The 15,000-nt window shown below is 41.0% G+C and overlaps 1 protein-coding gene across 2 annotated transcripts in view; it reads right to left on the reverse strand.

The window, feature by feature from the left end:
- Positions 1-10,557: 10,557 nt before the first annotated feature.
- ZNF652 (zinc finger protein 652) overlaps positions 10,558-15,000 on the reverse strand; it is a 65,679-nt gene continuing 61,236 nt past the window's right edge. For both annotated transcript variants that reach the window (XM_032279933.1, XM_032279934.1), the window contains one exon: positions 10,558-13,449. In XM_032279933.1, the coding sequence (XP_032135824.1) occupies positions 12,938-13,449 (512 nt within the window). In that variant the 3' untranslated portion in view covers positions 10,558-12,937. The remainder of the gene's footprint in view (positions 13,450-15,000) is intronic.

The following is a 15,000-nucleotide window of genomic DNA, read 5'->3' on the forward strand; positions in this document are numbered from 1 at the left end:
TGTGTGTGTGTGTGTGTGTGTGTGTGTGTGTGTGTGTGTGTGTGTTTCAGATGGAGTCTCGCTCTGTTGCCCAGGCTGGAGTGCAGTGGCACAATCAGCTCACTGCAACCTCTGCCTCCCAAGTTCAAGCAATTCTCCTGCCTTAGTCGTTCAAGTAGCTGGGATTACCATTGTGCGCCACCAAGCCCAGCTAATGTTTTATATTTTTAGTGCAGATGGGGTTTCACTATGTTGATCAGGCTGGTCTCGAACTCATGACCTCAGGTGATCCGCCTGCCTCGGCGTCCCAAATTGCTCGGATTACAGGTATGAGCCACCGCGCCTGGCCGGCTGTGTGTTTTTGAACTCATTTGCTATACTGTCTCCCTCAGTAATAGCTGAGAGGGATCAAAGTGTCGCAGAATACTGAAACTAAATAGGGTGCTACTAAGCATTTGGTGCAAGAAGCAAGGGTGAGATGTAGAAGTCAAAAGGCTCTACATTTAGCCAGGCATTTCCTAGCCCCAAAGTTCAGGAATAAGGTTGGGAACATGGAAAAGCAGACCAGGAAACAAAGTGACAAGGAATCCCAAAACGGGGTGGTGTTGGTGAAATCTGCTGTGGACATATGAAAACCTTCCTTTCTAGTTCTATAGCTGCTAAATATGATTTGGAAATAGAGTTAGCAGGGACCTACAAACAAATGAGCTAGAACGCTTACAGGTTGCATATCCCTTATCCTAAATGCTTATAACCAGGAGCGTTTGGAATTTTTTGGATTTTGGAGTATTTGCATGATATACTTACTGGGTGAGTATTCCTAATCCCAAATCTGAAATTCTCCAGTGAGTATTCTCGTTGAGCATGAACTTGGAGCATCATTGTCAGTACTCAAAACTTTTGGATTTTTGGCCGGGAACGTTGGCTCACACCTATAATCCCAGCACTTTGGGAGGCTGAGGCAGGCAGATCACCTAACGTCTGGAGTTTGAGACCAGCCTGACCAACATGGAGAAACCCCGTCTCTACTGAAAATACAGAATTAGCCAGTGTGGTGGTGGTGCGTGCCTGCAATCCCAGCTACTCAGGAGGCTGAGGCAGGAGAACCACCTCAGGGACAGCTGAACAGGGACAGCTGGGAACTCTGCTTTGATACAGCTCTCATCGCCCTGGTCTAGCCTGAGCTTTTTACTTGGCAGGCATGTTTCAAGAAAAGAAAATAAAGGCAGAAGCTTCAAGGTGTCTTGAGGCATAGACTCCAGAACCTGCACATCATTTTTCCCACATTCTGTTGGTCAAAGAAGTCAAAAGATTAGTCCAATCAAGGAAGTGGAGAATGGCCACGCCTACGGGGAACGTGGTGGAAGGAAGGGCAAGGATGCACTATGAAAGGGTATGAATACCAGGGTGTGGATTATCATCACAAATCATTATTGTAAGGATTGACCATGAAGACCCTGTAACGTAGTTCTATTACTTACCACAGTACCAGCAGTGGGTTACAGGCCCCGATGAGAAAGAGGTGCAACGTGCCTGGGATTTGAAGTGTCTCCACTGCAGTGCACTAGAATGAGCAATGGATTATAAGTGCTGGGAGCCTCGGAGTTTGAATCCAGCCAAAAATAAAACATCTAAGACTTAAGATGTTGGAAGATCCTGTTTTAAAACAACCTGATCCTTTTTATCATTCTTCTGGAGACAGAGTCTTGCTCTGTTGCCCAGGCTGGAGTGCAGTGGTGCAATCTCAGCTCACTGCAACCTCTGCCTCAGCCTCCTGAGTAGCTGGGATTACAGGCGCCAGCCACTATGCCTGGCTAAGTTTTGTATTTTTAGTAGAGATGAGATTTCACCATCTTGGCCAGGCTGGTCTTGAACTCCTGACCCCATGATCCACCTGCCTCAGCCTCCCAAAGTGCTGAATTACAGGTGTGAGCCACCATGCCTAGCTTTTATTTTTTTCAAAATGGAGTCTTGCTCTGTCACCCAGGCTGGAGTGCAATGGCATGACCTCGACTCACTGCCACCTCCGTCTCCTGGGTTCAAGTGATTCTCCTGTCTCAGCCTCCCAAGTAGCTGGGATTACAGCGACATGCCACCATGCTGGCTAATTTTTGTATTTTTAGTAGAGATGGGGCTTTGCCATGTTGGCCAGGCTGGTCTCCAACTCCTGACCTGAGGTGATCTGCCCACCTTGGCCTCCCAATGTGCTAGAATTATAGGCATGAGCCACCACGCCTGAACAAAACAACCAGAATCTATATGAAATTGAATTCAGTCTGCCATTGGAAGGATTGAATTAAATAGTGCATATATACATTGTATTAGGGCAGGATTTTTCAAACTCCAGGTAGGACTCATTAGTAAGTCTTAATATTAATTTAGTAATACGTGATCAGCATTTTTTTTTGAGACAGGGTCTCACTCTGTCACTCAGGGTGGAGTGCTATCATGGCTCACTCCCTTGAAGGCTCCAGCCATCCTCCCACCTCAGCCTCCTGAATAGCTGGGATTATAGGCTCACACTACCATGCCTGGCTAATTTTTGTATTCTTCGTAGAGATGGAGTTTCATCACGTTACTCAGGCTGGTTTCAAACTCCTGGGCTCAAGCAATCCACTTGCCTTGACCTCCCAAAGCTGGGATTATAGGTATGAGCCACCATACTCTTTTATAATAATCAGCATTTTATTTTACATATTTTGTAAACAAACAGGGTCTTACCATCTTGCCCAGGCTGATCTTGAACTCTTGGGCTCAAGAGATCCACCGACCTTGGCCTTACAAAATGCTGGGATTACAGGCGTGAGCCACTACGCTCGGCCCATGATCAGCATTTTAAAAATAGAATAGAGAATATCAAAGTGCAGCACATATATTTTTCAGGAACTTTTTATTCACTTATATAAATAAGCTCATATATATGTGTATTGAGTACCAAAGTAGTGGTAAAAATATTTCTTGCTATGGAGTCATAGTGAAAGTGTGAGAGCACTTATTTAGTATATACCCAGGTGGGAGTGAGATCTACTTTGTATCCATGAAGAAACTGTGTTAACATCTATATGTAGTTAGAGACACAAGATGATAAAGAATGGTAATTCTATGATTTGGACAGTATTATTCCATTCTAAGAGGTTTCAAAGGGAAACTTGAACAATAAGATTTCTTTCCTATACACTAAACTCCCTCACTGGAACCCTTAGAAGGAACAAAACTCGGGGGCTCATGGGCCAGGAAGGCTTATTGTGACAGAAGCTAGTTGATCTTCCAGCTGACTAGTCACAGCTCTGAGGGCAAGCTTCACAGTACAAGGGCCCACACCACCTGACATTATATAAGATCATCATTTGTTTATTGTCAGGGTTTCTCCACTGGAAAGCAGGGTCCGTGAGAGCAGAGCCTGACTTGCTCATTGCCAAATCCCCAGTGGCCAGATCAGTGCCTGGCATGTATTAGGCATCCAATAAACGTTTGTAGAATAAATGAATGACTGACTGACTGAATGAAGGAGGTAGAGGTAGGGAAAGATGCCTCATCCTAAGTGCCGTATTTCATAATTATTGCTTTTCACTGACTGTTCTTTGTAAGCTGTTTCCATCTGTGTTTACTTTTCTTCAAATTGGTTCAGAACACAATCCTGATCCTTTTTCCAAACACGGTTCTCAAGGATACTTTTGGATTGCTCGGCTGAACACACTAGTGTTACTGACACCGAACAGCACTGCAGAGAGAGAACTCATCAATCTGCCTTTGGTTAACAGCCTTGAAAACACGTTATTCATGAAGAGATCAGGCAGGGTTTGGGGTAGGGCAGCCTATTACCATCACTAGAAACAACAAATAGCAGAAGTGCAGGACTGTTCATTTTTCTTAGGGAGACCTCAAAATGTCACCTGAGGGCAGGGATGAAGTGAAGAAAGACACACAGGGGATATGGCTGGTTTTTTTTTTTTTTTTTTTACTTTGAACATTAGCATTAAGTTGGTTACCGTACACATCCAAAGGCCCAGCATCTCAGAAAAATCATTAAGCGGCACACCTTGTACCAGAGTCTCACAAGAATAAAATATACAATGCTACATTGAGTGGTTAAAAATACACAAAAAAGTAGTTTTAACAATCTATAAATTTTTTATACTTAAAATCATGATTGAGTTGAAATAAAAAAGTGCATTTCAATTGCTAAAAAAATAATATTGGTATAGTTAACACAGGGGGAAATCAGTACACTGAGGGATCTGACAGGATGCTAGAAAAAAGACGACTCAGGGAAGCTGGGCAGCATGGGCTCATCTGGAGTCAGGAGCTGAGCTCAGTTCCACCTCACTGCAGTTCCCTGGGGCCAAGCAGCCCTCCTCTTCCCAGTATCTTTCCCATCTGAAGAGATCCTGTCCTACCTACCTGTCACCTCCCCAACCCAAAGACTCCTCTAAACTTCTTTGCAGCATGGCAGATGCCTGCCCTACGCTGAGTCTACTTGACCTTCAATTGCGTCTCCGCAGAGAGGTAGGAGAGGGACACTGCCCCATTCTGGACTTGACATAAGTACCCCAGCCACAAGGCCTTAATCCTTATGACCTAGCAGGCAGAACAGGGACCAAGCAGCTTCTATTTTGTCAAACTCCTTTGGACAAATATTCAACATTCAACAACAAGCTTTGTAAACCTAACGCTAAACAAGTCATGGCAAGCAAACTGGATTTTCTTTTCTTAAGAAATGAGGAAAAGTGCAAGTGATCTCAGTACTGTTGGGGAAAACAAAAAATAAAAACAAACAAGTTGCACCTGGCCACTTGCTGCCTAAACCAATCACAGCTTCAGTTTTGTTTTGTGTCACGTGTTGGAGTTACAAGTAGATACCACTCTCTGTGCTCAGGTTCAGACCTGGCTGGGGGTGAGAGGGCCAGGCAGAAATCAGTTAAGAAGGCCATTCCAGGTGTCAATGCCTCCTGGCTCTCCAGGGGTAATATTTACCGCCTGGGCTTTCCTCTTCCCAGGTTGATTACTGACCTGTTTGTTGTGAAGACGCTGCCGCAATAAGCACAAACAGAACTCCTGGCCAGAGAGCTGATGAGGGTTGTGAGCCCTTAGACAAGTAACTGACAGGGAGCACACTTTCTAACCTGGAGTGCCTGTTGCACTGGTCAGGACGCAGGGTCTGACCTAGAGGACTTGCTCCCTGATGTAACAGATATCCCTTTGGAGCAGAGAAGGTGAGAAGCATTTCCTCATTCATACTCGAGTTCCCCCAGTGCTCTTGTCCCTCCTTTAGATGTGACGGTGGTGGCCTGCGGAGGACATAAGAAGGGAAGCCTGCCTGCTCTACCTTCAGCACACAAAGACGCCCCCATGGGAAGGTCCTGGCTTTCAATCTGGGTGTCATCAATCAAAAGTCTAATTAATTAAGATGCCTGACCCACAAGGACTCCAGGCCCACACGTCAATCACTGCTTGCATTATGAAGGCTGAACAACGACTGGACTTTGTAATAAGGAAAATTTCTTAAATAATCAAAATATATGAGTAAGCTTTGAGCTGAGACTACTGCAGAGTTTTAAAAGCGGGATCTTTCTTTACAAGGTTGAGAATAAAACTAAAGCACTTTATTGCTCCCTTGTGGACAAAGCCAGAACTGCTGATGGAAAACAGTCACACAGCCCATGTCAAGAAATGAGTAAAATGCATATTCAAATTTACAGAAGATTGAGAAGAAATCATCCCATTTTCAGAGGCTGCATATATGCCCTTGGGGAGACAACTTAAGAAGTAAACACCAAAATTATGCCACACTATTTATTTTTAACCTAATGAATTGAAAAATAGAGCATGAAAAGATGTTTCTAGGAGGGTTAGGAGTTCTAGCAGAATAAAAATACTTTCCACCAACTTTCAAACGCAATGAAACATTCTCAAGTCCTATACAGGATGTGAGTTGAAGTCTATCATTCTCATCAGATGGTCCCTTCTCACCTGTAAAAGACAGGTAGGGAGGAAGCTGTGTTCATTCAGAGGAGCTGGATATTCCAGAAACAACTTGATTCTTTGGCACACCAGTACAGACACAGGTTCTTTAGTTGATCAGAACTAGCCAAGGCAAGTATCAGATTTCCTTCTGAAGTTCAGCAAAATTCAGCTTCCATGCCCCTTCTTATGCCATCCTCACTTCCTATGAAATCATTTTCAAGTAATGTGTAACATCCCCGAACTCACCAGAGAAGCTGACATAGTGTGAAAGTAACCTGTGACTGGAAAGCTGTGGGAACACTTCTCAGGGGCAGGAACTCCCTTGGATGCATGCGTCAAATGTTTCCTACTGAAGACATACAAGACAGCAGGCTGTCTCGCAGATGTGGTTCCTCCAAATGACATGCAAGCACAGCTCTCCATGGTTTTATGGCCTGGGACTCCAAAAAGCCACAAATTTTAAAGTAGATAGTGTAAGTAGCTAGTTACTATCCAAGAGGCAAACTTCCAGATAAGTAATGAGGAAGAAACATCAAGGTGAATTAAGTGAGAAGTATTTAACACAACAACCAGGAACCCTTGTTACTGATTTCTGTAACATAAAAATTTACCTTTTTCATTTTGTAAACTCATCTTCCCATCCCAAATAGCAGTGAAGCCTTCAAAAATCTTGAATTTATTCATCATCATACATAACCAAATCTCACAACTTTGCACTATCTCACCAATAATATACTGTCTGTTGCCAGACAGGAAAGATGGAGAATGTATTAACAGCTGCCTTCTTCAACACCCACCTTGTGTGGTTATTAGTCTTTAAAAACCTGAGTACTATTAACTTTAAGGAAAAGGACATGAGATTTTAAGTCAGAAAGGAAAAATGTTGACTAAGGCCCAAATGTTCAACTCCAAGCTTTCATTGATGTAAAAAATGCAACCAAATCTCATTTTAAAGAGTTCATTTTTTTTCCTTCTTCTCCAGTTTTGGAGAACAGAAAGGGAGGAAAAGACCTGTACACAGCAGACTTCCGCTCTGGCTGTGGAAGACTAGCCAATTGCTAAATGTTTTATCAAGGAGGTGTTGGATCGTATCACGTGGAAAACACTGCAACCTCCTTTTTATTACATCCTTCATATATTATGTATCCATTATACGTTTTAAATGAATTAGATGAAAAGAGCTAGAAAAAGTAAACAGAAGTTTTTGAGGGACAGGGCCATGAGAGAGCAGAAACCCAGAGAGCAATTTCAAATTAATTTGACTAAAATAAAGAGTACAGTCTCACAAAATGTGTATGGAACAGAGAGGGCACACGGGAACAGGGCAGAGCAACAGCAGCACTCAGGATCCCTTCATCAGAAAGGGGAGGCATTCAGGAAGACATCAGTTGAGAAAAAGATGTTCAAACAACATATTCAATGATCTTTAATTTTAAAGGAACGTTGAATTTCTGGTGAAAGTAAGGGAGGTGAAGAGTGAAATAAGGATAAAATCTTTCAACAGAGATATATGTGAAGAAATAAGATATAAATAAAAGTTAAAAATGTAACCTAAAAATGACATGGAGGTACAAAACAGAAATATAATCAAAATTCATATCCAAGGTTTTAGCTAGTTTGTAGAGTTAAGCCCACTGGATATAAGGGTGAATTCCAATACTCATGGAGAATGAAATAGAGGTAGGATTTAGATCAGGAAAAGAATGTTCCAGGATGCTGGCATCTTGAAGGCACTCAAAAACAGAGTGAGAGAGACTGAAGCTGCAGTGACACTGGAGGATTAGAGAGAGGTGCATACTCTTGTATCTGTCATAAGAAATAAAAACTCCAGGAACATGTGACCATATATATATATTATCGAGTAATACATAAAGTAACAACGCAGAAAGAAAGCTACCTTATAAGTACTTTCTTACAATATAGATTCTACCTGGAGGGAACAAGAAAGAGTTTGTTTTCCAAATATGCATGTCTGTAAAGTAGTTCTGACTTAAAGAAAGAATTTGATAAACGGTATGTGATCTGGTTCTTTAAACAAATTTACTGAAGCAAAAGCGTCAAAGCTGGAACAACCAAGGAGTTTGATTTTCCTTTGAATCTTGCAAAACCTACCCTCTAAGACAAAAAGATCTGATCATAAAGTCTATAAAAAAGTCTAGAAAGTATAAAAGTATAGAACTATGAAAGTGGATATATTGATGGCAACTTTTATGGCTTCCATAGAAAGTGTAGAGAGGATCTCTGGTTTGCTTTATCGAGGTAGTGTCCAGGGTTGGAAGGTCATCGTTATTTATTGTAAGTGCTACAGATGACAAAAGCAGGTTAGCTAGGGTGTTGTTATTGCATAATAATGCCACTATCTCTAATGGCTTATGACCTTTCATTCCTAAAAAAAAAAAAAATCTTTTGAGAAATTTCCTATCTTGGTTCAGGCAAAGGAAAATTAAAACCCAAACTTTACTTTCACAATTTTATAGTCTGAAGAATCCCAAATGAGTTGATTTTTTAAAACGGTAATTAGCTGATAAAATTCTTAAATGTAATATATCCCCTTTTTCATTGAGTACTTCTCATACAGTCCAGAACAGCACTGAAATATTTATCTTGTGGACCAGCAATGCAATAAAAGTTGTCTTTTCTATACAGTAGCTCAAACAGAAAGGTTTCTCTAACTTAAGTTTTTTAGTTTTTTTTTTTAAAACATAAAAACTGACCTATCATTCTGTGTTTTACTAACCGAAATCTGCAAGATGGGGTATATATACATATATCTGCATTGGATTTCTATCTCTGCTTCATCTTCTCAAAATTTAAAACTTCCAGTGAAATCATAATGAGACTAAACATATATATCTATTCAACAAACATAAAAACTGAAAAAAAAAATATCAAGAAGTAAAAAAATTCATAGTTTATAAACATCTCTTCCGAGCATTTTGCTTTCGGTTAGTATATGAGGGACAATCGAATTATAGGGAAAGTTCTAATCACTAGAAAAAGATACTTCCAACAAATGTGGTTTTAAAAAAAGGTATAACTATGGTAATGCCCATGCTCAGTCATTAATCTAGAACAGTTAATGTAAATGGTAGACTATAAAAGTACAGGGAACTGATTTGCACAGGCTTCTTTGAACTACAGTAAGGTTTTTTTGTGGAGATCTCCCCTGCTTGCTAACAATAAGAATCCAGTCACAAATGTATGTGGAAATGAAGCCAAATGCCTTTAAATTGCTGTCTTTTCTTCATTCAAATTTAAAAATCTAACTCAGAATGAGCCTACCTGACTCAATTTGAGAAAGCAGCAGCCTTCTTCATTAAGGCTAAGGAAGAGTTTACATTTGACTGATAAATCTATGAGAAAAAAACAGAAAAATAAAGACAAACACAAACCAACCAACCCACAAAAAACAATGCCAACTCATTCTCAAGTAAGTCTTAACCCTAACAATGATACAAGCCTTTGAAGACAGTAAAACGAAATAATGAGGGACAGCATCAGTTTGATATCTATATAATGCTTAAATCCGGCCTTTGTTGTCTTTGACCTGTACAGATAAGGGCTGAGAACTCAAACTTCTCCATAATTCTTTTTTTCATAAACAGATGAGTAGGTAAAAAATTTTGAAGCATTCATGGGGTGCTGTAGCATATATGGAAGAGAACATACCACAATATTCAACTTTTATCTTACAAAGAGGACCCCAACCAAATTTTCAACCCTGAGTTTGAGTCTTAAGCATGTTAAATCTGTTGCACATATATGTTTAAGGCTTAATCCTGCAGTTCTTATATTCAGAAGCATTCATGTTGTGAATATTCTTAATGCATTTCATTATTCATATGCAATATGATACTGGTGAGGAGTCATTATATTCTGAGCAGTCTTCCTGAAGACCACAAACCTCAAGTCAAGGAAAGTAACTTAATCTAGGAGAAAAAAAAAGAAAGTTTTAAAATTGTTCCACAATACATTTCACTAAGAATTGTACTGTGTAACAATGCTAATTTTATTTTTAAAAATAATCTTTTTCTTTTCTTTGCTCTGTTAAGGATGGTGGTGATTATTTGCTTAATACTGGTTTTCCTGTATAGCAGATATTTTCTTATGGCTATATTTACTTGGATGGAAAATCAAAGATGACTACCTGAATATTCCAGTGTATAATTATAGTACACCTCATGAAATGGTTGATTCCGTGGTCTCAAGTCTAGAATTCAGAATTGCTGCCCATATAACTGTAAATTTATTTAGAACAAAATAAGGCGGCCAGTCGCAGTGGCTCACGCTTGTAATCCCAGCACTTGGGAGACTGCGGCGGGTAGGTCACGAGGTCAGGAGGTCGAGACCAGCCTGGCCAATATGGTGAAACCCAATCTCTACTAAAAATACAAAAATTAGCCGGGCATGGTGGTGCACACCTATAATCCTAGCTACTTGGGAGGTTGAGGCAGGAGAATCGCTTGAATCTGGGAGGCAGGGGTTGCAGTGAGCCAAGATCATACCACTGCACTCCAGCCTGGGTGACAGAGCAAGTCTCTGTCTCAATAAAAAAAAAAAAAAGAAAGAAAGAAAAAAATAAAGTATAACCAATTGACCAAGCTACAAGTTAACTTCTTTAAAAAAAAATTATTTTAATACTACAGGCTTGACCATGAAATAATGATATGTTTATATAAAAGTGTAGGTTGACAAACTTGTCACGGAATGCCAAGGAGACTATGGAAGGAGGGGAAACAACCACTAAAGATATAACAGTCATAGGCAAGGAATTAACTTTCCTTTTTGGCTTGGGTACCTGGGTGCTCAAAGAATGTGTACAAATATTAAAAATACCATTCTTTAAAACTTACATCCAAAAACAGGGAGAAAAGTATGTCTTCAGATACTTTTCTGCCTCATTTCAAAATTTTCCTATGCTCATTATATAAGACAGGCAAAATCAGAAGGAGAAAATTTAGAAACATTAAACCAAAAAGCTAATAGAGAACGTGATGTTTGAAAAATAGGGACTTAACCTCAATTGAAAGAGTTCCATTTTTTTCCTACCACAGAGCTAATTAGCTAGAAAAGTGCTCAAAGCGTATCTGCACATTTAATATTGAAAATAATAAATAAATAAAAGTCAGCATTCTGATTCAGGCAATGACTTTAAGAACCCAAGGAAAGAAAAATAAAGAAATTTCAAGATTAAAAAATGGACTGGGCATAGAAGCGTGCGCCTGTAGTCCCACTTACTTGGTTAGCTGAGGCAGGATTGCTTGAGCCCAGTAGTCTGAGGCTGTAATGTGCTATAATTGTACTTGTGATCAGCACTGCACTCTAGCCTGGGCAACACAGCAAGACCTTGTCTCTTAAAAAAACAAAATTGGAGAGGGGGTGGGGGATAAGTGATTTAGCCCGGGAGCTCAGTTCTCTGAGATAAGAAATACAAAATTTTAAGCTATACTGAGATAGATTTGATCAGTTAAGAGTAATCAATACACTAGCCCTTCTGTTCAGCCTTTCCTATAATAAGCTCCTGGTTGATTATATTCTTTTGAAGTTCTCCAAGCTTGAAAAAGTAATCTGCCTAAAGGTATTAGAAGTGCTGCTCTCTTTATCACCTAAGAATGCTGGTATTACATAATTTGCAGAGGACAGGGCAGTAAAACTTAGGAGTTTTCCCTCACTGCTATTTAAATTGTGTTAAAATAGCTCAAATTTGTGAACACATCCACATTTTACTCATAACCAAGTCATCTTCTCATCTGAATTTCTCAGCCCCTACGGCAACATCATGTTTGTGATTTCAAGTTTACCATTTTGGCTTCTAATAACAATTCTAGAAAAATAAAGCAACCTCAAAATGAGAGATTTCAATTTGTCATCCCATAAAAGCTATACACGAACACAGTTCCTAAGGGAAGTGAGAAACAGATGTGACTGAGATGAAATGATCTCCACTTCCTCCTCCTGTCAGCAAACAGCCTTATTCAAATTTTCAAAACATGCAAGTTTTAGGTGACTTCCCTGGAAAAGGCCCCAGCCCCTGCAAATCATTTCATGTAATGCACTAACGGAGCCAAGGAGAACATGGAGGACAGGAGCACATCAGGGAGCCTCTTTGAATGTTAAGCAGAGATTTCAAAACTACCAAGTATTTATGCCAAATCCTGAAAGCAAAACCTTGTTTTTGCAGTAACCTGGTCTGGAGACCCTCTCAGACATCTAGTTTCTGAAGCACCTTTTGAGTTGTACGGATGTAAGAATAACTTTGAATTATAGAAGTTATATGCATCTTTAAGAATCACATTTTGATGGTTATAAAATTTTTTTTCTATTTTACAACGTAGGTTCAGCTACACTGAAAAAATTACACCGCTTATTGAAATACATTTCATTTTAGAAACAGACTACTAAAGAAGTCTATACAAAAACTCTAAAATAATTTCTGTAGTAAAATAAAGAGTGCGTTAGGAGAGCTACACAAAGAAGAACATGTCTGTCTTTCTCTATAATGCTTGATATACTGTGAAACACGGCCAGCTCAACTCTGTAGCTGGCACCAAAAGCTGAAAAGAATTCCTTACCATACACAGTGATACAATTAATGCTCTGGATTAATCTCACAGCCTTCCCGATTAGTACAAAGGAAACCAGGCCTATCCCCTCTTTGAGGAGAAGTCTGGGATATAAAAGCAAGCATACCTCATCAGCTGATATGAAATTATAAAATTCCACAAGTCTGAGTATTTGAAACTTATAAAAGTCATCAGAAAATGCAAGCAAATTGGGCTTTCGTTCAGTGGTTCCCCTGGTTTAGATGACAGTCCCTCAGTGAGCTCAAGGTAGTCTTCTTGTTCATTCCCTTGGATCTGTTGACTCAATGACACTGGCGAAGCTCTTGATAGAGGCAGAGAGTCTGAGAACCAAGGAAATGCTCACCAACTCCCTCTGTGCACACTCACACATGGGGACGTGTCTCCTGGAGAACACACTAAGGAGACGGATGTTAATGATGCTGTGCTGAACTGTTCTTCTCTGCCAGGTGCCGCAGAAAGTTGTCCTCATTCTGGCCTCTATGATTTAAAGGCTCACTCTTAAAGAGAGCTGGAGGTGGGGGGAGGTGAGGGACCGGAGGGATGGGAAGGTGGTGTGGGTGGTGAGGGTGTGGGTGGATGTGCAGGTGTGAGAAGGGGTGGGGGATGGGCCGAGGGGGAAGAGTGCTTACAGGATTCATATTGATTGGAGGGGTGGGGGTTGTGGGTGTGTTCACCACAGAAGGAACTGGGGTGGCTGGGGAAGTTGTAAGTGGGATCTGGACAGCAGGCGGCACATTCACGGGGCTGGTCACCCGAAAGCACTTCTCCTTGTGGGCCTTAAGCATGTTCGAAAAGCGGAACCTCTGGCCACACACATCACATGGATAGGGCTTCTCGCCTGTGTGTGTTCTGCGGTGTCTCTTCATGTTGGGGCGGCTGGTGAAGCTTTTGCCACAGATTTCACAGATAAAGGGTTTCTCTCCTGAGATGAACACAGACATAAAAATGATTAACATATTAGGTGGTAACTGTGTGCTTATGCTATTTCTCTTTCATTATTATTCTTTTCTTTTTTTTTTTTTTTAAGATGGGGTTTCACCATGATGGCCAGGCTGGTCTTGAACTCCTGACCTCAGGTGATCCACCCACCTCAGCCTCCCAAAGTGCTAGGATTACAGGCATGGGCCACCACGCCCGGCTATTATTATTATTTTTAATAGAAATGGGGCCTCACTACGTTGATCAGGCTGGTCTCAAACTCCTGGCCTCAACTGATCCTCTCATCTTGGCCTCCCAAAGTGCTGGGATTATAGGTATGAGCCATTGTGCCTGGCCTATGAGACTGTATTCAAGAGTCATCTAAAAATCCCCTCAAATTTGGACTTAACAGATCAGGGTAGATACACCTAAAACTTACATATATCCTACCATCTGGGCTTAGCTAAAAGAAGAAGATAAAGATGGGGGAGGAGGCACCTACATTAGTAATCCTCTACATCCTACACAAAGAACAGTTCAACTGGCTTTCTGTGCCAGAGAAAACATCCTAGATGACTCTCTTTGCCTTTAAATTTAGGCAAATTAATCTGTAAGCAATTTATTTTTTAAAATGGAGCTTCACTCTTGTTGCCCTGGCTAGAGTGCAATGGCGTGATCTCGGCTCACTGCAATCTCCGCCTCCTGGGTTCAAGTGATTCTCTTGCCTCAGCCTCCCAAGTAGCTGGAATTATAGGCGTGCACCACCATTCCCAGCTAAGTTTTGTATTTTTAGTAGAAACGGGGTTTTACCATGTTGACCAGGCTGGTCTCAAATTTCTGACTTCAGGTGATTCACCCACCTCAGCCTCTCAAAGTGCTGGGATTATAGGCGTGAGCCACCACACCCAGCTGCAATTTCTTTTTTTAAACAGGATCTTGCTCTACCACCCAGGCTAGGGCACAGTGGTGTGATCACTGGTCACTGCAGTCTCAGCCTCCTGGGCTCAAGCAATTCTCCCAGCTCAGCCTCCCAGGTGGCTGAACTTCTACTATAGGTGCCAGCTACCATGACTGGCTATCTTTCCTTTTTCTGTAGAGATGGGGTCTCCCAATTTTGCCCAGGCTGGTCTCGAACCCTTGGGTTCAAGCAATCCTCCCGCCTCAGACTCCCAAAGTGCTGAGATGACAGGTGTGAGCTAAGGCCCTGGCCTGTAAGCAATTTCTGATATTCCAAACAAAAGTAAGAATTTTCTGAAAATGTCCTGTGGAACAAAGAAGTCTCTTCCTGTCTATTTATACAGAATCCTTAGCATACAGCTTGCCTTTTGGCAATGAACTTAGAAAATACTGCCCTGACAAACCTGCAACCTGGATTTTACACTGCAGTGTTTCTCTCTCTTTTTTTTTTTTTTTCCTTTTCTCATCTTTGCTCTCAGTTGCAGCATATATCTTTGCAAATATACACCACAGTGTTTCTCAGTGTGAGTGCTACTGGCATTTCTATAGACAATTCCTCATCATGTGGGACTATCTGGCACATCGAAGAGAATTCAGC

This window comes from Sapajus apella, unplaced genomic scaffold (assembly GCF_009761245.1).
Source record: "Sapajus apella isolate SASKATOON/1434 unplaced genomic scaffold, GSC_monkey_1.0 scaffold12, whole genome shotgun sequence".
Classification (NCBI taxonomy): Eukaryota; Metazoa; Chordata; class Mammalia; order Primates; family Cebidae; genus Sapajus; species Sapajus apella.